At 47.8% G+C, this 19,937-nt stretch overlaps 2 protein-coding genes across 2 annotated transcripts; both read left to right on the plus strand.

Annotated features, from left to right (window-relative positions):
- The first annotated feature begins 1,198 nt into the window (after positions 1–1,198).
- On the plus strand, positions 1,199–6,386 carry Krt35 (keratin 35). Its single transcript, XM_034506068.2, has 7 exons — positions 1,199–3,119; positions 3,815–3,897; positions 4,091–4,247; positions 4,371–4,532; positions 4,665–4,790; positions 5,264–5,484; positions 5,782–6,386. Exons 1-7 carry the CDS (start codon positions 2,649–2,651, stop codon positions 5,927–5,929), a joined length of 1,368 nt encoding a protein of 455 aa, XP_034361959.1. The 5' UTR covers positions 1,199–2,648; the 3' UTR covers positions 5,930–6,386.
- A 4,914-nt stretch (positions 6,387–11,300) lies between these two features.
- Krt32 (keratin 32) lies at positions 11,301–18,650 on the plus strand. The gene is made up of 7 exons (XM_034506103.2): positions 11,301–11,838; positions 12,758–12,840; positions 13,005–13,161; positions 14,409–14,570; positions 14,653–14,778; positions 15,428–15,648; positions 18,226–18,650. Exons 1-7 carry the CDS (start codon positions 11,356–11,358, stop codon positions 18,344–18,346), a joined length of 1,353 nt encoding a protein of 450 aa, XP_034361994.1. The 5' UTR covers positions 11,301–11,355; the 3' UTR covers positions 18,347–18,650.
- The last annotated feature ends 1,287 nt before the right edge of the window (positions 18,651–19,937 follow it).

The following is a 19,937-nucleotide window of genomic DNA, read 5'->3' on the forward strand; positions in this document are numbered from 1 at the left end:
CCCTTGGGGAGAAACATAAGTCAGAGGGCAACAGTTCTAAGTGTTGGGTGGGCACAGCAGGTCTGGAGAAGAGTGTGAGCTCCAGTGGGAAGAAATGGCTGGGACTGAGCCCCCAGAGGCAGTGGGACAGGTCTGAGGACCGGAGTCACTGGAAGAGCAGGGTTGTAGTCTCCTGACAGAGCCTGTGTGGACCTTGCATAAAGTATTCACTGCCCCAACCATTGCCTTCCTGTGGGAGTTGGCACCCTCTATTCATGCAGTGTGTAGGTGGTGTGTGTGTGTGTGTGGGGGGGTTAATTGAGGGAAACTGCACATTTTGGACAAGAGAATTTCAGCTACCTCTGCTATTCCTTGGCTGGGTGACCGTTGGGCAGGCCCCCAAAGCAATGAAAGTACTCACCTATCCAGTAGGGTTATTGTTATGCCAATCTCATGTCTCAGGAGGGTGTTGTGAAGACTGAGCAAGAGAATGTGTAGAAAGACTGAGCACAGGTTCTGGGTGCTCAGTGGGTGATGGGGGGGCCTTGCTGCTATTGCCATTAATGAGGTGATTTGGCAGAGTATCCAAAACTGCCAACAGCACTTGGTCTCTATCTGGGCTGCTCAGGGGTAATACCCCACTAGGGAAGCCATGTGACCTCCAGAGGTTGAGCAGATAATATGGAATTCCCAGACCTTTTTGCTGTGACTTCTCTGGGCCACATGACTTCAGAGCGGTCCTGATGAGCCTGGAGAACATACCCAGGTGACTGCGCCTTAGGAAGGGGATGGGTGAGAAATAAAAACATCCCAGTAGGTTCGACCAGGCTCTCAGCTCAGCTGCATCTTTGCACTGAGGCATGCAGTTCCAGGAAGGAGAGGCTGAGGTAGCCACTGGCACCCTAGGATTATGCTGGGTGGGGCCAATCACACCAGATCCCAGGGTGTGGAAATAGTGTAGTGAATCATGGGAGTTCTATATCAGAGGCTTCCAAACCTATGCACCTGGCCCATGGGACAGTGAACTGTGTGCTTAGAATCTGTCCCCACTCCCAAATGACAGCTGCTAGCCATTACTGAGTTCCAGTTCAACAAGACTGCAGTTGTGGAGGGACTGGCAGCTGTCACTAGAAGCCCTTGCCATGAGCAATTGCTGTCTGGGCTTCTTTAAGGCTCACTTAATGCTTAAGACAACTCAGGGTGCAGGCATTAATATTTGTTCTCACCACAGAGGAAGAAACAGAGAGACACCCTGAGAGGTGAAGTCAGGTGGTTCATGGTGGGATGGAGATTTGAACCCATGAGTTCAGATGTCACCATGAGGTCAGGCTGCTTTTCCTGGGATCCCTCATGTATTCTACTTCATTTCTCTCTCTTTTCTGTTTTCCATAGACTCCATCTTATCTTGCAGCCTGGGATGGAATTCCAGGTTGTGCCAGCCACAAGCTGGAGGTGCTAAGCAAGCTCTTATTATATCCAAGCTTTGATATCTTCACCTACAGGATGGGGACTATGAGCTCAGGTCTGTAGACAGCACAGGGGGAAGGTCCTGAGCCCCAGGCCAGACTCACTGCTGGTCTCAGCTCACCGTTGCTTCCTAGTAGAAAGATAGTGGGTGTTCTTAGAAGAGTAAGAGAACCCCAAACTGCAGAACGGCTCAGAAGGCAGGTTTCATGGGCTCTCACCTGGTGCACTTCCATTCCCATTGACATCTCTCCTCCACCCTGGTTCCAGGTCTCTCTTGTCTACATACTGGACTAGTCAGATGTCTCATCAAACATTCCAGGCATTGGGTCAGCCAGTCTCCAGTGCAGAGATGAGCCTGTGAGGCCAAGATTCCTTGTACCTGCTGAGGATGTGTGAATCAGAAATTCATCTTCTCCTCCACCAATTCAGGCAACTAGGAGCAAAGCCTTCTCCATTTCTACTTGGGCTGGAAAATACATGTCTTCCTTAAACATGGCTCTAGCTGTCACCAGGAACCGACTTCGAGTTATTTCGGCTAGAGCTGAAGCTACATAACCAGAACAGAGCTCCTGGCAAGGAAGTAGTGGTGCGCACCTGCCAATGCTCTGTTGGGTTGAGGGTTACTAATGTTCCATTTTGTCCAGGACAAAAGGTTCCTCGTGTTACATTAAAACCACAGCAGTCCAGAGGAACCTGAAGCAATTTGTAAGCATGGCCATATCTTCAGGGCCTATTCAAGAGCCTTCTATGTTTGCCCAAGTGACAAGAACCCTGCCTTTTAGTCACTTTCAGGCTCGCCTACCTCCCCCCTCCCCCCACTGACTGTCCATCAAAAGAGACAAAGCTGGAGAAGGCAAGACAGTGATGAGACTCCCACACCTGCTTAACAAGGAGGCTGAGGTCTAGTTCTGACGACAGGCCCCTTTGAAGAGCCAGTGCAGACCGGGTCTTCCCAGGATGTAGGGCTGTGGGGCCCACCCGTCCAACGGCGCTTCTGTTTTACGAGGCTGGTATATGTTCACGGGAAGCTAAATAACAGACTAATGAGAGGTTTTGATAGAAAGTGGGATTAACTTTAACGAGGAGAAAACACTTTGTAAGGGCCAACCAACGCCCACTGGGGCAGAAGTATAAAGTCAGGTTAGGGAGCCGCTTCTCTGTGTTGGGGTGTCTACTCTCAGAGATCTACGGCTGCTGTGGTCATGGCTTCCAAATGCCTCAAGGCCAGCTTCTCCTCAGGATCTCTGAAGAGCCCGGGGAAAGCTGGAGGAGGATCCACTCGCATGTCCAGCATGTACTCCAGTAGCTCTTGCAAGCTGCCCAGTCCTTCCCGGGGACCTCGGAGTTTCTCTGTGTGTTCTGCCGGCCTGGGTAGAGGCAATTACAGGGTATCCAGCTGCCTCCCAGCTCTCTGCCTTCCAATGGGAGGCTTTACCACCAGCTACGGCATGGGTGGAGGTTGGTTTGGAGAAGGCATCCTCACCGGCAATGAGAAGGAGACCATGCAGTCCCTGAATGACCGCCTGGCCAGCTATCTGGAGAAGGTGCGTCAGCTGGAGCAGGAGAACGCCAGCCTGGAGAGCCGAATTCGGGAGTGGTGTGAGCAGCAGGTGCCTTATATGTGTCCTGATTACCAGTCTTACTTCCGGACCATGGAGGAGCTCCAGAAGAAGGTGAGTGGTTCAGGTCTAGAAGCTGGAAATTGTGTGTTAGTAGCCCGGTTTCCATGGGAACAAAGCTTATTCACATCTGTGGCCTCTTCAATTCTTTCCAATGATCTTAGCCCAATCTATCAGATGAGGACAAAGTCAGGCTGGTTAAGTGACCAGGATGGCAATCAGTAGACTCAGAACTTCAACATGGGCTGTATTAACTAACTATGACCTTTGAGACCACCGTCCATCTTTCTGAAATTTAATGTCCTTGTTTTAAAGAGGCAAGACGGTTGGATTTGGTGCATTTAGTGGAGCACAGGTTCCCCATCTGTAAGGCAGAGAAGACACCTTTCTCTGTCCTCATTCCTGAAAAGACTCAGCTGGATCCCAAGGGAGAGCATTTGTGACCAGAGAACCAGAGGGTAGCTGATGGCAGTGACCTGCCTTGGACCCACGGCAGGCCTGGGGGACAGGAAGGCAGGGAGAGGCCTCATTCTCTCACACTGCAGTATTTTCTGTAGCATGTCTTTCCAGTCTCTCTGGCCTTTGGCTACACATCATAGGCACACCACATTCTGGGGACTCTGTTGTCTGATACAAGCTCTCATCTCTCAGGAAGCCCCAAACTGTCACGATTCCAGGATGGTACTCTAACCACTTCCTACCAGCAGAATGTACTTTCTTACATAGAAATCACGTCTTTATGTCCCCAGACTCTTTGCAGCAAGGCAGAGAACGCCAGGCTGGTGGTGCAGATCGACAATGCCAAGCTGGCTGCTGATGACTTCCGGACCAAGTGAGTTGTCCTGTTTGTCCCTGGACTGGGGCTGGGACAGCTGGATGCTGATGATGGTTGGACTCGGGGTTTCAGCTGCATCCAGTATTGAGGCATGAGGGAAGGGCTTACGGCACCAGGCCAGACTGGAGATAGGGCTTGACTTTGACACAAATGAGCTCACAGGTTTGGGTCCTTTTCTCTGTGTGTGTAGGTATGAGACGGAGGTTTCCCTGCGGCAGCTGGTGGAGGCTGACATCAATGGCTTGCGCAGGATCCTGGATGATCTGACTCTGTGCAAGGCTGACCTGGAAGCTCAGGTGGAGTCTCTGAAGGAAGAGTTGCTCTGCCTCAAGAAAAACCATGAGGAGGTGAGCATGGGGGAGGAGTGAGCATGGGAGAGATGGGAAAGGGGAGAGTAAGTGAGAATGGGAAGAAAGAGGTGAGTACGAGTGAGGCAGCCTCTTGGAAACACACCTGCATCTGTACCACAGGAAGTGAACTCACTGCGCTGCCAGCTCGGCGATCGACTCAATGTGGAGGTGGATGCTGCTCCACCTGTTGATCTAAACCGAGTTCTGGATGAGATGAGGTGCCAGTATGAGACCTTGGTGGAGAATAACCGGAGAGATGCAGAAGACTGGTATGACACTCAGGTCAGTGCAGCAGAGGTGAATGGGTAATCTGGAAGGTCTTCCTGGACTCCTACTGGTGATTCCAAGTGATCTCCATAGTCTTTGAGGCTGAGATCTCAGGGTTCCTGATTAGATCCTGTGTGTGTGTTTCAGACTGAGGAACTGAACCAGCAGGTCGTATCTAGCTCAGAGCAGCTGCAGTCCTGCCAGTCGGACATCATTGAGTTGAGACGCACTGTCAACTCCCTGGAGATAGAGTTACAGGCCCAACAGAGCATGGTAAGCACAGGGTTGGGGTGGAGTATCTACTGAACCACGTTGGAGGCACACAACCCTAGGTTCCATACTTTGGCCATACAAATGGACTCCAAGAGTTCAAATTCTTAGCTCAGAGCTTCTCTGTCCAGAGAAGAAGGTATGAAGGCCAGATACACATTACAACTGCCTTTGTGAAGCACAAGAGACTCTGTTAGTACTTAACATGCTCTGGTAGTAACTCCTCTGCATAAGATCACCTTCTGTGTAATTGTCACTGAGAGTACCATTAGGAAGGACATGCTGGCTGGATCAAGGGGCTATAGGAGCTGGGTTGGCTCATCTTCATTGGGATCTGGGTGTGGTTTCTCCTAGCTCAGTGACTCTCTGAGCTTCTATTCTTGTGTTTTGAAGTCCCACTGAGACCCAGGTGGATCTTCATAGATAGTTCTCTGGCTTCTAACCTCTTCCTCTTCCCATAACCCTTGCCCTCCTAGAGAGATGCTTTGGACTCCACCCTGGCAGAGACAGAAGCCCGCTACGGCTCTCAGCTGGCCCAGATGCAGTGCATGATCGGCAACGTGGAGTCCCAGCTTGGTGAGATCCGGGCTGACCTGGAACGTCAGAACCAGGAGTACCAGGTGCTGCTGGATGTCCGGGCCAGGCTAGAGTGTGAGATCAACACATACAGGGGTCTCCTGGAGAGCGAGGACAGCAAGTGAGTGTGACTGCATGCTCTCAAAGTTCAAAGTTCTTGGGAGAACATATGGTGCCCAGGAAGAGTGTGATATCCTGATGGAGGAACTTTAGGGGGTTTAGTTCTGGTCTTGGACTAACTCGTTCTGTTCCGACTGGTTTTGTTTCTCTCTGGGTACCTGTTTCCCTTTGGGTAACAGATTTACCCAAAGACAGGATTTAGAAGCCATCTTCCTGCTTGTATAATCTCAGATCTGTCAATGGTATTGAAAACAGAAACTGGACTATGATAGTAACCTGATTCTCTTCCGTTTCCCAGGCTTCCCTGCAACCCGTGTGCCCCTGACTACTCACCCTCCAAGTCATGCCTCCCCTGCCTTCCTGTGGTCTCCTGCAGCACGAGCACAGCTCGTACCACCTGCAGTCCCCGCCCTGTCTGTGTGCCCTGCCCAGGGGGCCGGTTCTGAGAGCAACATATCCAGAGGGTCAAGGCCAGGGCTCTGACACAGCTTCCAGTCAATCTGACTGTTACAGCACAAATCTCTCTGTTCATGCTGGGCCCAGGCTCAGTCCCTGAGAGGGTTCTCTGCAAATAAATGCCTTGAAGTTTCTTTGTCCCTGCCAACTAGGGCTGGTTACCCTTCCAGTCTTGACTCCTCATCATTTCAATGGGCTGCAGGGTCTCTGTTCTGGGCCTGCTCCTTTCTTTCTGAGTGTGTTTTCCTAGGTTCTGACATTTAATACAGTGTATCTGAGGGTGGGGCAATAAAGCCATTTGCTATGGTTCCTGATGACTGGCTCACATCCTTTCTGTATTGGTTTGTGTTCATGTTGGGCTTAGATTGACCGCTGGGCGGACACATGGGAGATGTTTGGCCTAAAGTGACCCTGAAAATAACAGGGTCCCTATGCTCCTCACTGAGGGGGGTTAGAGGACTGCAATGGAGCTTTTATTTAATGCTTGTCCATTGGATGTTGTTCTTCAGGCTTTATCTACCCCCACCCCCATCCTAAGATGGGATCTCTCATTACTCTGGAACTTGCCAAGTAGGCTGGACTGGGTGACCAGTGAGCTCCAGGGATATACCTGTTTTTGCTTCCCAAGCACATGCCACCATGCCTAGCTTTAATGAACTCAGGATGTTGCAAGGCACTCATTTTGCTCACTTTGCTCACCGAAGGCCTCGCTGTGAGACTTTTTTGCTTGGCTTCTGTTTCTGAAAGGTCCCAGTGTGGTGATAATTGTTACCTACCTTTCCTCTTGGTATACGTAGTAACCCTTGGAGTCCCAGCATAGTCCTGATAAAGCTAAGATAAGTCACTTTATTAGCCTGTGTATGCTCCTCTCAGAGCAGTGGTGTGTGCCCCACATTCAGGGTAGTTTTAGGGTTCATTCATATTAATTCCCCTCTTTCCTTGCAACTCTTTCATGAAATCCCTTTCAGTTCAGGAAATCTCATAATAGTCCACAGTTCCACTACGTGCAAGCAATGGAGATTCGACCTGAGTTGGGACTTCCACTCATAAGCAGGCTTGTGACTTGGGAGGCTCCTGCGTGCTCCTAATGACGAGCCTAATGAGGTGTTGAGGCTCAGAGGCAGGAACCCCGGCATCTTCCCCTGAAGCTTGTCATTTGTGTTCAAATGTCTTCCCTCAAAAGACCAAGCAAAGCACCAAGTTCTCCCAATTCTAATGGAAAAGGGACCTGGGGGGTGGTATACTTTCTAAGCTGGTCAAGAAGGCAGATTGTCTTCAGAGGGACATGTGCTCCCCAAAGATGACAACGGTCCCTGCTAAGGACCACATGATGCTGAGGGGTGATCATGGTCCAAAGGTAAGGAGCAGAACAGTGAACTGGGCTGGTCTGGGCCAGACCTGCCCCTTCTGGGCATCAGAACAGTTTGGCTGCAGAATCCCATTCCAGCTCCCTAAAAAAGGACCTTAGGGGCCTTGGGTATCTGCCAGCAACCTGGCTTTAGGTGGCCTGTACCACTGTCTTCTTGGAGCACAATGGCTGAATTTGCTGAGGCTCAGGCACCTGCCTCATTCACTTTATTCAACATATCCTTACCTAGCACCAATATGTGCCAGGCAGGATGTTAGGAATCATGGGCAGGGGTCAGTCTACACAGGAGGAAAGTCTTGGTATAGCACAGGAAGGACACCCACTTCTACCTACCACATCTATCTATCTATCTATCTATCTATCTATCTATCTATCTATCTTCTTCTTCTTCTTCTTCTTCTTCTTCTTCTTCTTCTTCTTCTTCTTCTTCTTCTTCTTCTTCTTCTTCTTCTTCTTCTTTATCATCATCATCTATTTTAGTGATCGGAGGAGGTTGTGTCATTAATGAACTGGAATAAGAGTCAGAGGTATCTGGGTTCAAATCCCAGCCTCACCACTGTGGAAATGTATCGGCAGGTTATAGTCCCCTTTCTGAGTCTCAGTTTTCTCCTGAGGAAAACAGAGCAGGTAACACTTACTTACTTACTATGCTGCAATCTCCCCAGCACTTCACTGAGCATTCAGCTGGCATCTGGAAACTGGCCAACACTGGCTTGGCCTTCTAGTTGGATGCTCTGAGGGTGGGCATCTACTTTTCTCTTTCATTTTTGAGGCAGCATTTCCAGGTAGCAATGCCAAGTTACCTCAGGCCAGCCAAAGTATGCATGGCATTGTAGGGCTGGAGAGATGGCTCAGTGGTAAAGAGTTTATTGATTTTACAGAGGACTGGAGTTTGGTTTTGGGTCCCAGAACCCATGTCCAGTTCCAGGGGCTCCAATGACCTTTGGACTCCATCAGCACCTCATCACATGTATACTTTCCATTATAAACAAACAAACAAACAAACAATCAATCAAATTCTAAACAACAGTAACTAGTGAACTAAGAAGTTGCATATGTTAGCGTCAGTTTCAACTCTGACAGTGGCGGTCAGCAGTAAAATTCACTCTCTCTTTTTTTGTTTGTTTGTTTTTTGTGGTTTTTTTTTTTTTTTTTTTTTTTTTTTTTTTTTTTTTTTTTGTTTTTCGAGACAGGGTTCCTCTGTGTAGCCCTGGCTGTCCTGGAACTCACTCTGTAGACCAGTTTGGCCTCGAACTCAGAAATCCGCCTGCCTCTGCCTCCCAAGTGCTGGGATCAAAGGAGTGCGCCACCACCGCCCGGCAAAACTCACTCTCTTGACCACAAGCTCCAGTGAGGTCTTTCTCTTTTCACTGGTGTCCTCTGGATCAAAAGCCACTTCCAAGCCATCCCAGCTCCCTCCCAGATGGCGTTCACCAGCTCACACAGAACCCTACCCTTTCTTAGCTCATTTACTTTTGCTTTTAACTTATGATCCTTTCTCCATGCAGCCAGATGTTTTCACCTTTGTCTGAACACAGGAAGGACCCAGAGAGCATCAAAATAAAAATCTAACAAACCAAAATCACAACATGACAAAACAAAACAAAACCAAACAAAAACAGAAAACAAGTCTTGCCTGCTTTGATCCCCAGAAATCATAATTTGGTTGGCCTGAGATTTGCCTAGATCTGGTGTATCTGAGAGCTGTTTGGGAACACTGAGGCAGAGCCAGGGCCTAGTCCTTCTAGTTGGATGGCCTTCTCTTGCCTGTGCATTAGCTTCTGGATACCGTAACTAGGGTAGCCCAGGGCAGCTTTTCTGCTCCTAACTACAGATGCAATGTTACTGGCTGCCTCCGGTTCCTACTGCCATGACTCCTCAGCCATGATGGGCTAGTCCCTCAGCCTGGGAGCTAAAATCAGCTCTTCCCTATGTTGCTTTTGTCAGGGTACTTCACCACAGCAAGGAGAAGAGGATGACTACAGGGATGAAGTGAGGAAACCAATGTCAAGCCCTCAGTGCTGTGCCTGGTTTCCGTTTACTTCATCTCCAGGAAGTGCTGGTTATGATGTTGAAGGTTGGCTGAAGTGTCTCATCTCATATAGCTGTCATTGCTCTCATGTCTCTCTCTGTCATCATCAGATCCTCTAAACTGTCCGTCAAGACAAGGCTACGGGAATTACGGTTGCTCTAGGGGATTAAACTGGAAGATTTTTGAGGGGGAAAGGGAGAGTCGTGAGAGTGGGGGTGAGACTCATGCTCTCACACATGCTTGGGTAGACTGCAACACTCTATCTATCTATCTATCTATCTATCTATCTATCTATCTATCTATCTCCATATCTATATCTCTTTCTACATCCTCATCTCTTTAGAAATCATTTAATTGAAGTCAATTTTCATGATGAAACCGAGACACAGGGAGACAAAGTGACTTTTAAAGGTTACAGCAGACGTTGCAGGGCAGGATTTCTAGTCTGAGTCCTTAAACAGTGAGAGGGCTGGGAGGTATTAATTCCCATTTCCTGTCCTCTTGCCGATGCTTCTGAAGGAAGTACTTGGAATGGTACAACAAGGGCTTATATCCTCACACTATATTGAGAAGAGAGTGTGATGGCCAATTTTGATCAACAACTTGATGGGATTTAGAATCATCTAGGAGACACACCCCTGGGCATGCCTACAAAGGTATTTCTAGAGAGTTTTGAGTGTGGCAAGAAGACCCACTTTGAACATGTACAGCACCATTCTATGGTCTAGGGTTCTTAATGGGACAGAAAGAAAGCCAGTAGAGTGCCAGCATTCGTTTCTCTCTGCTTCTCGACTGGAATCAATGTGACCAGCTGCCTCAAGCTCCTGCTGCCATGTTGAACTGTAGTCCCTTCAACTGCAAGCCTTCCTTCCTTTTTCAGGGATTTTTGTTATGGCAACCAGAGAAATAAGTAATGCAGGAGTGAATGTAAAAGTGGTGATACCACATGTGGAGGGAAGCCCACAGCATTCATAGGTGGAACTGAATAGCATTAGTTCAGCCTGTGGCTTTAAGGGAATGCCCAAGGCTTTATAACTAGGTCTATCTGCTCCCTGTTTCCTAGCTCAGCACAGAACATCCCTTTTCAAAGACCTGATTTACAAGGCTTCCACTCACTTGGGTTCCAAACTGAGCCCTCCCCTTGCACCATTGTAAAATGTAAAAGGAGACCCAGCTCTAACTTGTTCAACCTCAGTCTTAATAGGCAATAGTTGAACATTCCATGGTGGCCTCCATCTTCAAGTGGAGGACCCGGAGAGGGTCAAGACAGAATCTCTACCTTCTGGAGGGATTCCTGAAAATGAGCTGCTTTTCCAAGGAGAAGTATCTTCACCTCTCCTTTTCTCATTTGCATCTATCTGAAAAGATGTCTTAGCTGCTTAGCTGTTGGTGTCTTCAGTTTCTTTTCTCTTCCACGATAGGTCCTTTCCATAGGTAGGAGGATGAGACATATCTGGGGATTCTGGTCTCTTTCCTATCTCTCTAGATTTATACCACGGTATTGAGGTAGCTTCTGTCACCCACACATTTCCTTGTGAAGGGGCCAGGCCTCTTCCCACACGAAATGCTTTCATTAACGGGGCATCTACCTTTCTGTAGGCTTGCAACCTTCCCTAGGGCAGGTGCAGGCGGGGGTGCAGCGGGCAAGGCCTGTGACAACACAGGACAGGCTGCGGCAGCACCTGATGACACACCCTGGTAATGAGGGTCCAGATGTGGGGCTGGTCCTTTGAAGATGTGTCTTGATGCTCTCCCCCGGGTGACCGATGACAAGAATCCAGAGTCCTGCTTTAGCCAAATGATAAGTTTGGCCTCTTTTATGAGGAAAGGAACTCCTTATTGGAAACCAAATTACAAATTAATTATCAGCTTCCTCTGGGGCCAAGTATAAACATCAAACTCCCCCTGAGAATACTTTAGTGTGAGCCCCTTCATTCCAAGAGTATAAAAAGGCCTGGATGGGATGGAGTTTGTAGAGATACAGGGAACTGCTGGAGGGAAAGGACCTCCTTAGCATGCCAACCAGTGGCCGTGTCATCAACACCTCATCGGCTTCTCTAAAGAGCTCAGCACGGCCTTCCTCTGTCTGTTCCAGTAACATGGGCAGCAGGTCCGAGCTGTGCCTGGGTTATGTCTGCCAGCCCCTGCAGTGCATGCCCTCTGTCTGCATGCCGACTGCCTACAGACCAGCCAGCTGCCTTTCTAAGACCTACTTGTCCAGCTCCTTCCAACCCAGCAACCGCCGGCCAACTGGTTGCATCTCCAGCTCCATGGGTACCTATGGCCTGTTCTGCGAGGGTGCCTTCAATGGCAATGAGAAGGAGACCATGCAGGTCCTGAATGACCGCCTGGCCAACTACCTGGAGAAGGTGAGGCAGCTGGAGAAAGAGAATGCAGAGCTGGAGGGCAAGATCCAAGATGTCTGCCAAGGGCAGGTGCTGACCATGTGTCCCGACTACCAGTCCTTCTTCCAGACCATCGAAGAGCTGCAGCAAAAGGTGAGGGTGGGCTGTGAACAGACTGGCTGGAAGAAGCACCCAGAAAAGCCAGTACTCGAGATATGAGTCTCATTAATATTTTCAGCCAAGCTCTGGGAGCAAAGAGACATTCCCAGGGCACAGGATTATCTCCTAGCTTGAACACTCAGCTAGGGTCCTTAATGTAGAAAGAGCCCTGCCTTTCAGGTTTATCTTTGACATATTACATAGCTTTGAAGGCCCCCTTCCCTTTTCTAGACTTCAGTTTCCTTCTCTGTATAATGGAGAGAGAAATAAACCATCTTTAAATGGGACATTTAAGAGAATTCAGTAAACAATGCAAGTATTCGGCACAGCCTCTGTATCTGTTGAATTTTCAGTAAATATCAAGAACTTCTCTGTCTGACAGAGTTGGGTTCTTCCCTCATATATTGTTCATGGCATCTATAATGGGATATTTAGAAGATCTCAATTAGCTGAAGACAATCCTCCAAAGACAAGCCCACAGGCAAACACAAAGTAAACAATACCCCATTGAAGTTCTCTTTCTAGATGATTCTAAGTTGTGGTAATAGATATGGGAAGAGGTAGTCCACTATGGGTGGTACCATTCCCTAGGTGGGGGTGGGAGGTGCGATACTGAACTGTATAAGAGTAGAGCAATCAAGCTGAGAGCAAGCAAGAAAGCAAGCAAGCATGCATACAATCATGCATTTATTTCTTTCTGTTTTTGACTGTGGATGTGATGTGACTAGTTGTTTGACTTCCCTTCAATAATAGACTATAACTGGAATTCTAAGCCAAATAAATTCTTCTTCTATGGTGCTTTTTGTTGGGGTTATTTTATCACAGCAACAGAAACGAAGCTAGGACATTTTCACAGTGCTCTTTTTCTTCTTTTCATCCTGCACACATCTTCTCTGTGTGCTTTCATTGGCAGGTTCTGTGCACCAAGGCAGAGAATGCAAGGATGATCGTGCACATTGACAATGCCAAGCTGGCTGCAGATGACTTCAGAACCAAGTGAGTTTGGTAGGGGACTTTGGGGTAAGGAGTCTTCCTCATCTACTTTTGGGTTAGCTCTCTATTGGTTTCATACAGGATTAGACATTGCAAGCATTTAATAACCTTCCTTGAGTCTTGTATACAGTTCTAACCTTTGGTTTCTGACCCTGACCTTTTTATAGGTATGAGACAGAGCTGGCCCTAAGACAGCTGGTAGAAGCCGACACCAATGGCCTGCGCAGGATCTTGGATGAGCTGACCCTGAATAAGGCTGACCTGGAGGCTCAAGTAGAGTCCCTGAAGGAGGAACTTTTGTGCCTCAAGAGGAATCATGAAGAGGTGAGATGAGAAGTAACCAGAGGTGGGTCTTGGATGCAGCATGAGAAAACCAAAAGGTTTGGAGTTGGATAGATGTTGAGTTGAAATGGCCAGAGTGGACTACATATCCTTTCTGAGACTGTATGTGATTCATGTACGCTTTCTGAGTCCCATCACCCATGAAACAGAGATAACTACCATATAGGGTTGTTGGGACGATTTAATGATACTACATGGATCATGGATATGACCCAGCCCCAGGGCATGAAACACTGACATCTTGGTAGGTGCTCAAAAATGCATCTCTTTCTTCTGTACTTCCTGGAGACTGCCAAGTTTCTCTAGCAGAGATTGCATTTGTCTTTTTGGTAAGGGCCTCATCCCAGAGGGTGAATGGTACAGTGGGTCCCTAGAGTGTTTACATTCTAGAATGTACACAGTGTCTGTCTGTCTTTGTCAGGCTACCTACTGGGTGAGACCATCCTCTTCTAAGGGTTTGAATTTGGTGTTTTCCACCTCGGTTCTATCCCCATTCTTGCCTACCTCTTGTTTCTTCCTTTTATATGTAATATATATAGGCTTAAGTCATAGATACTATTTCTTTGCCTGTTTCTCACAGGGACTCCTGTGCTTCAAGGACTGTTTGCTCTATGGTGCTTTGGTCTTTTTTTCCCTGAGTTGACTCGCACACCTTCCACTTGGGATTTGAATGGACAAGTGTCTCTGGATTTTGGCTAGGCTTCCTTAGGCTTGAATGTAAAATACCAACCAGTCACCATGCACTCCCTGGATGCCCTGGGGTACCTGACTCATCCAACTTAAACCAGAGAGTTGGGAACTTCACCAAGAAGTCACTAATGAGGCATTATCACATAGTTGGGCAGCCACTGTGACAACTTTCTCTCACTGGCAGACAAGCCTAGGGAGGGACCTGCTCTCATTTGGACCTTGGACCAAGTAAAGTCAGGCTCTGTGAACCTCCTTCCTTGATGGTTAGGGCTGGTGGCATGATGAGGAAATGGGAGGGGGGGTAAGAGGAGGTTTCCCATCTTAGTCTAAATGGTTAAAAAAATGTCTTTGAACTTGGCTTCTGCCCAAGTGACAGGAAGTGTCACTAGGGGTGTTCATCTGGAGCTGGAAGACCACTGAGGCTCTGTAGTGTAGGCTTTAGTCCCTGAAACCCTGCCCTCCCAATTCTGTGCTCTTTTGCATTTCTCATTATATTTTATGTTTTTCTCATACTTGCCTGGGGTCCTGTGTCTTTTCAGGAAGTTGGTGTCCTTCGACAACAGCTTGGGGACCGCCTTAACATTGAGGTAGATGCTGCACCTCCTGTGGACCTAACCAGGATGCTGGAAGAGATGAGATGTCAGTATGAGACCATGGTGGAAACCAACCACAGGGACGTGGAGGAGTGGTTCAATATGCAGGTGGGCATATCTCTCCCAAGAGATTGAGGTTTTCAGTGTCCCAAGGAAGAGAATCTCAGCCTTCTTGTTCTTTTCACTGCAGATGGAGGAGCTTAACAAGCAGGTGGCCACAAGCTCTGAGCAGCTTCAGAGTTACCAGTCAGACATCATTGACCTGAGACGAACAGTAAATACTCTGGAGATAGAACTACAGGCTCAGCACAGCCTGGTAAGTGATGCTGGTGGGCACCTTTTAGCTCTGGATCCAGGAAAGTACCTGGTAGGGATATAGATATGTTAGAAGGGTAGGAGAAAAATCAGACTAAGCCACAGATTCATACCATCAGCTGACTTTCTTGGTTCTCTCAAGAACCAGCTCAGAGAAAAGGGGATATGTTCCATATTGGATGTTAAACATGGTTTCCCTAAGGTGTCTATTATCTACTTAGCCTGTCCTTCCAACCCCTTGTTCTTGATGTCATCTACGGAGATTAAACAATCCTGATATCTAGGATATTTTCTAGACCAATGGAACTGGAGTCTCTGGAGGCTTGGCTTGGGCCTGAGTACTTTTTAAGGGCGCCCATGTGAAAATCATCAGAAAGCTATTAGAAGAATACTTGATGAACTCTTACTCCAAACGGCATAGAAGCAGATTCAGGACTTGGGTTCAAACTCTGATTCTACCACATACTGGATTCTTAGCCTGGAGCAGATGACTTGATCTGTTTCTAGACTTCTGTGTCCACAGTGGCTTAGAGGAGAGGGGCCAAGAGACTTGGTTCTTCTTGTGTTACTCTAGACCAGGCCACAGAAAGCAGATGCTTCTTCACAGATAAGTCTTTTCTTTTTTCTTTCTTTCTTTTTTTTTCCGTTAGAGAGACTCTCTGGAAAACACGCTGGGGGAGACGGAGGGCCGCTTCACCTCCCAGCTATCCCAGATGCAACGCATGATCACCAATGTGGAGTCTCAGCTGGCTGACATCCGCTCTGACCTGGAGAGACAGAACCAAGAGTACAAGGTGTTGCTGGATATCAGGGCCCGGCTGGTGTGTGAGATTGATACATACAGGGCCCTGCTGGAGAGCGAGGACAGCAAGTGAGTGTCTGGGGAGGGTCTCTGTAGGGTGTCCACCAAGGACCTAGGTGGGGCCTAGGAAACAAGTCCATCTATCTGCCTGTACCTAAGGGACATGAGCTTAGGCTCTGTCAAGATTAAGGAGACATCAGAAAGCTGGCATGCTCTAAAGGAAGCCAGGTAATGATGTTTAGGCCACCATCCCAAACCTGGCCCAGAGGAGTCCATCCTTCACTTCAAGCTGACAAACTCAAGTGCCTACTATGTATTATGCATGGGGCATTCTGGAGGATGCAGAGAGAGATGATGAGAAAGCACCTGACTTTAGTTGGTTGCATCTGTCAGGGCACAGGCAGACAGACAGCTGGGGGCCATTCTTGGGGGAGGAGTTTGGGGGCTATTGGGAAGACAGGAGGTAGCTTAAATCGATTGACTTCTGGTACGCAGCAGGGGAGGAATGGTCGGTCAGCTCAAGCTTGTCATAGATAACTACAAAGGACACACTGGTTCATCAGAGGCCTTTGCTGTTTTGAGGGAATGGTGGAGTCAGAGGAATCACTCATCTCTCCGCCAGCTGATAAACATCTGGAATGCAGAAACAATAGGACACATTTGGTTCCCTAGGCTTGGTACATGGCAGATGCCTGATAAAGGATAAAATTCTTGTCTGAATCAAAGAAAACTCAAAGCTGCTGTTTGGGAAGATTATCCTGAGAGATGCAAGAAGGGCTGAGTGGGAGGGGAACCAGGCAGGGACAGTATTCGGGAACAAAGAGGAGATTACTGGAGGAATCTGTCTCCACTGTTATGCAAGCATGATCAGCAGAACCTGCTGTGGGTCTTCTGGATGCAGAGTGTGCTAATAGCTCTTGGCCTCTCTCTCTCTCTCTCTCTCTCTCTCTCTCTCTCTCTCTCTCTCTCTCTCTCTCTGTCTCTCTCTCTGTCTCTCTCTCTTTCTCTCTGTCTCTCTTTCTTCTTTCAAAAAAATCTCTGTATGTGCACATGCATGTATGTGTGCATGTATAAATGTCTATATAAGTGTGGAGGTGGATGTGTGCAGTGTGTGTGTGTGTGTGTATACAGCCTCAGGTTTCCAGTTTGTTTGAGACTAGGTCTCTTGCTTACCATGATATACACTAGTCTAGCTGGCCCACAGGCTTCGGAGGATGGTCTTGCCTCTGCTTACCCGCTCTCCATAGGACTACTAAGATTACAGACACATGCGGTGTCTGATCTTATGTAGATTCCAGGGATCCAGTCAGGTCTTTACACTTGTATGATGAAACCTTTACTCACGGAGACATCTCCCCAGCCCTTGTAACAATTTCTTGTTCAATATTTAGTCTTGTTTTCCTGTTACTCAGAATCCTATCCCACCAAGCCAAGTGTGTTGTAAAGTCACATGCTTGCCAGGGCCAGGCTGTTACCATCCACACATGATGTGGAACCTGTGGGGCCTGTGGAAGCCAGCGAGCTTGTGCTATGCTCAAGGAGGGCAGTATTGTCCTTGTAGGGCTAGTTCTACCACATAGGATGTAGACTCCTCGTGCTAACACATAGGATGCAGATCCTGTGTGCTAACACATAGAATGTAGATTCCGTGTGCTGCCGGTCTACCAGTCCAAGAAAAGCTGTATTTTTCCAAGTTTTAAAAGTTTCCAACTTTAAAATATATTTAACAAATTGAAAAAAAAAAAAAGATGCCAGTCACATTGAATAGTTCGGACTGAATGTGGCCCTCGGGCTAGACACTGGGCCTCTGAGCTATTTGGTTGCTGTCCGGTGTCCAGTGTGTTGTTTCTGGTTTGGTGCCCTAGCCTGTTGGGCTTGGAGGTCATCCTGTTCCTTTGGCTGTGTATTCAGTCCACATTCATTAATTATTTCCTAGTATTGAAGACATTCTTATGAATTGGCTGCTCTGTGCCAGGTGTACAGAGGACACACATGCATAGCTCTGGACCTCAATGGCCTGGAAGGGGAAACAGACCATTGTGGAGTAGTTAGCTATCACGATGGGAGGAGCTAGCTGGTGCCACTAAGATACTTAGCATCGAGATAGGAGGGTTCAAGGGTGATGTGACAGTTGAATTGAGCTTTTAAAGAAGAGAAGGAGTTGATTAAGAGAATGGCTATAGAAGAGAGTTCTGGAAAGAGGAGACGTATGTCCCACAGCCTGAGCTAGATAACTCAAGGAGGAACTGGCAGAAGGCTGGAGCTCAGACAGTGACAGAGTTGTGAGACGTGGGAGTAGGGCACGCATGTCTATTAAAGAGGCTGCTGGTTGTCCCGAGCACAAGTAGAAGCTACTAAGTCTTAGGTAGGGGAGGGACATGATTAGATTGCTGTCTACTGGAGATCCCTCTGGCCATCAATCGGCCAGGGGTTAGAAGGCCAGGCGAGAGTAGAGTTGGGAGTAGGGATCAGCTGGGAGGCCGTGGAGGTAGCACAGGCAAAGTGAGGGAGTCTGAAGTAAGGAAATTCAGGTGGCAGGGATGTACAGTGAAGCCACTAGAGAGGCGCCTGAGGGCAGAATTGTCAATGTCTGTCATACACTGGGCTCCTCCACTAATTCTTCCCCACTGTGACTTTTTCTCCCAGGCTACCCTGTAACCCTTGCTCCACTCCCTCCTGCCAGCCTTGTGCACCCTCCCCTGGGGTATCACGCGTGCCCCACACTGTTTGTGTGCCTTGTTCACCCTGCCTACAGACCCGCTACTGAAGCTTCTGAGCACCCTTCAGTGTGTGGGTCCCAGAGGGACCTGAGTTCTGTGGCCTGGTGCCTCGTCACACCAAGCCTGACCACAGTCCTGAGACCAAGAAAAGAGTGTGGCCGGCTTCGTTGGCCCTGACCAGAACCTGGAAGTGGATACTAGCAACATGTTCTGATACTACATTTTTTTCAAGGCTGCCTCCTCTATTTCCCTGGGCAGAAGGTTCTCTTTGGTGATGTTTCTGGTTGCCTCTGCTTTCTCAGAGTGCACATGTTTTCATCTAAACTGCAAATAAAACTTAGTTCAGTGGTCCTGCAAGTTTGTATTTCTTGATCTCTCATGATGGTGCACTCACGAGCCATCTCTCTTTATTTGTGTTCAGGAGGAGAGTGCCCATATTTTGTATTCTTGTGCCTTTTATTTTTAAAATATCAGTTATTTTTATGTGTGTAAGTGTTTTGCCTGCTTTATCTATATGTGTGCCACAATCATGCCTGCTGCCTGCGGAGGCCAGAAGAAGATATTGAATCCCTCATAGAACTAGAATTACAGATGGTTGTGAATCACCACGTAGGTGCTGGAAACCCATCTCAGGTCTTCTGGAAGAACAGCAAGTGCTCTTAACCACTGAGCCATCTCTTTCCAGCCTGCTTGTTTCTGCATTTACTAAAAAAATGCTATAAATCTGTTTAAGCCAGGAAATCACTCCAGAGCCAAGTAATAAACGAATAAAGAGAGAAGGGAGGTAGATGGTGATGCCAGAAACCAAGGTCAAACAACTGCAACTGATACTAATACCCTAATAAACTTACGTCCTCATCCACCTAGCTGGCACGGTATGGTCATATAGCCAATAGTTTTTCAGGGAGTGCTGCTGGGTGTTGGTCTGTGTCAGAGGCTGGCAAAACCAAGTGATGGTCTCCAACACTGCTAGTTTTATCTCACCTAATCTTGTAAAACAAAAACAACAAACACCCCAAACCAACCAACCAACCAACCAACCAACCAGGGCCTCCAAACAAAGTATATCGTTTCTTTCACTTTTTAATTGGGAAACCAAGGGTCAGAGGAGTTAAAAAACCGACTCAAAGTCACATAATTACTAAGAGCTGCTTGCTTAATTCACATTTAGAGTATTCAATATTTGCAAACTGCAGTTGTGGAGGATGCCAGAAAAAAAAAATGCTCCTCACCATCTAGACACTGAAAATTGGAGGGGGAGCTAAGATCAGAGTATAGGAGACTCCGCCCCTTCAGCAGGGACCAAGCAATCACAGTGTCAGCAGCAGCAATTGCCACCTCGCTTGCCTTTTGGCTCCACTGGCAATTTTATGGAAGGTTTTATGTATCTTAGGCAAGTGCTCCATTGCTGAACTATATGCATCTCCAGCTCCACCCCCTTTAAAAAAAACCCTTCTAGCAAAGTCTCACTATATTGTTCAGGGTGGCCTTGAACCTGCCATCCCCCTATTTCAATCTCCTGATTAGCTGAGATTACTAGGCCTCGTGCTGCCTCTTATGAAGTACTTCCTATGCATTCATCTGTCCTGATTTGCTGAGCATCTTATGAAAATGAACACGTGCAGTTCCCATGACAAC

Source organism: Arvicanthis niloticus, chromosome 6, assembly GCF_011762505.2.
Source record: "Arvicanthis niloticus isolate mArvNil1 chromosome 6, mArvNil1.pat.X, whole genome shotgun sequence".
Classification (NCBI taxonomy): Eukaryota; Metazoa; Chordata; class Mammalia; order Rodentia; family Muridae; genus Arvicanthis; species Arvicanthis niloticus.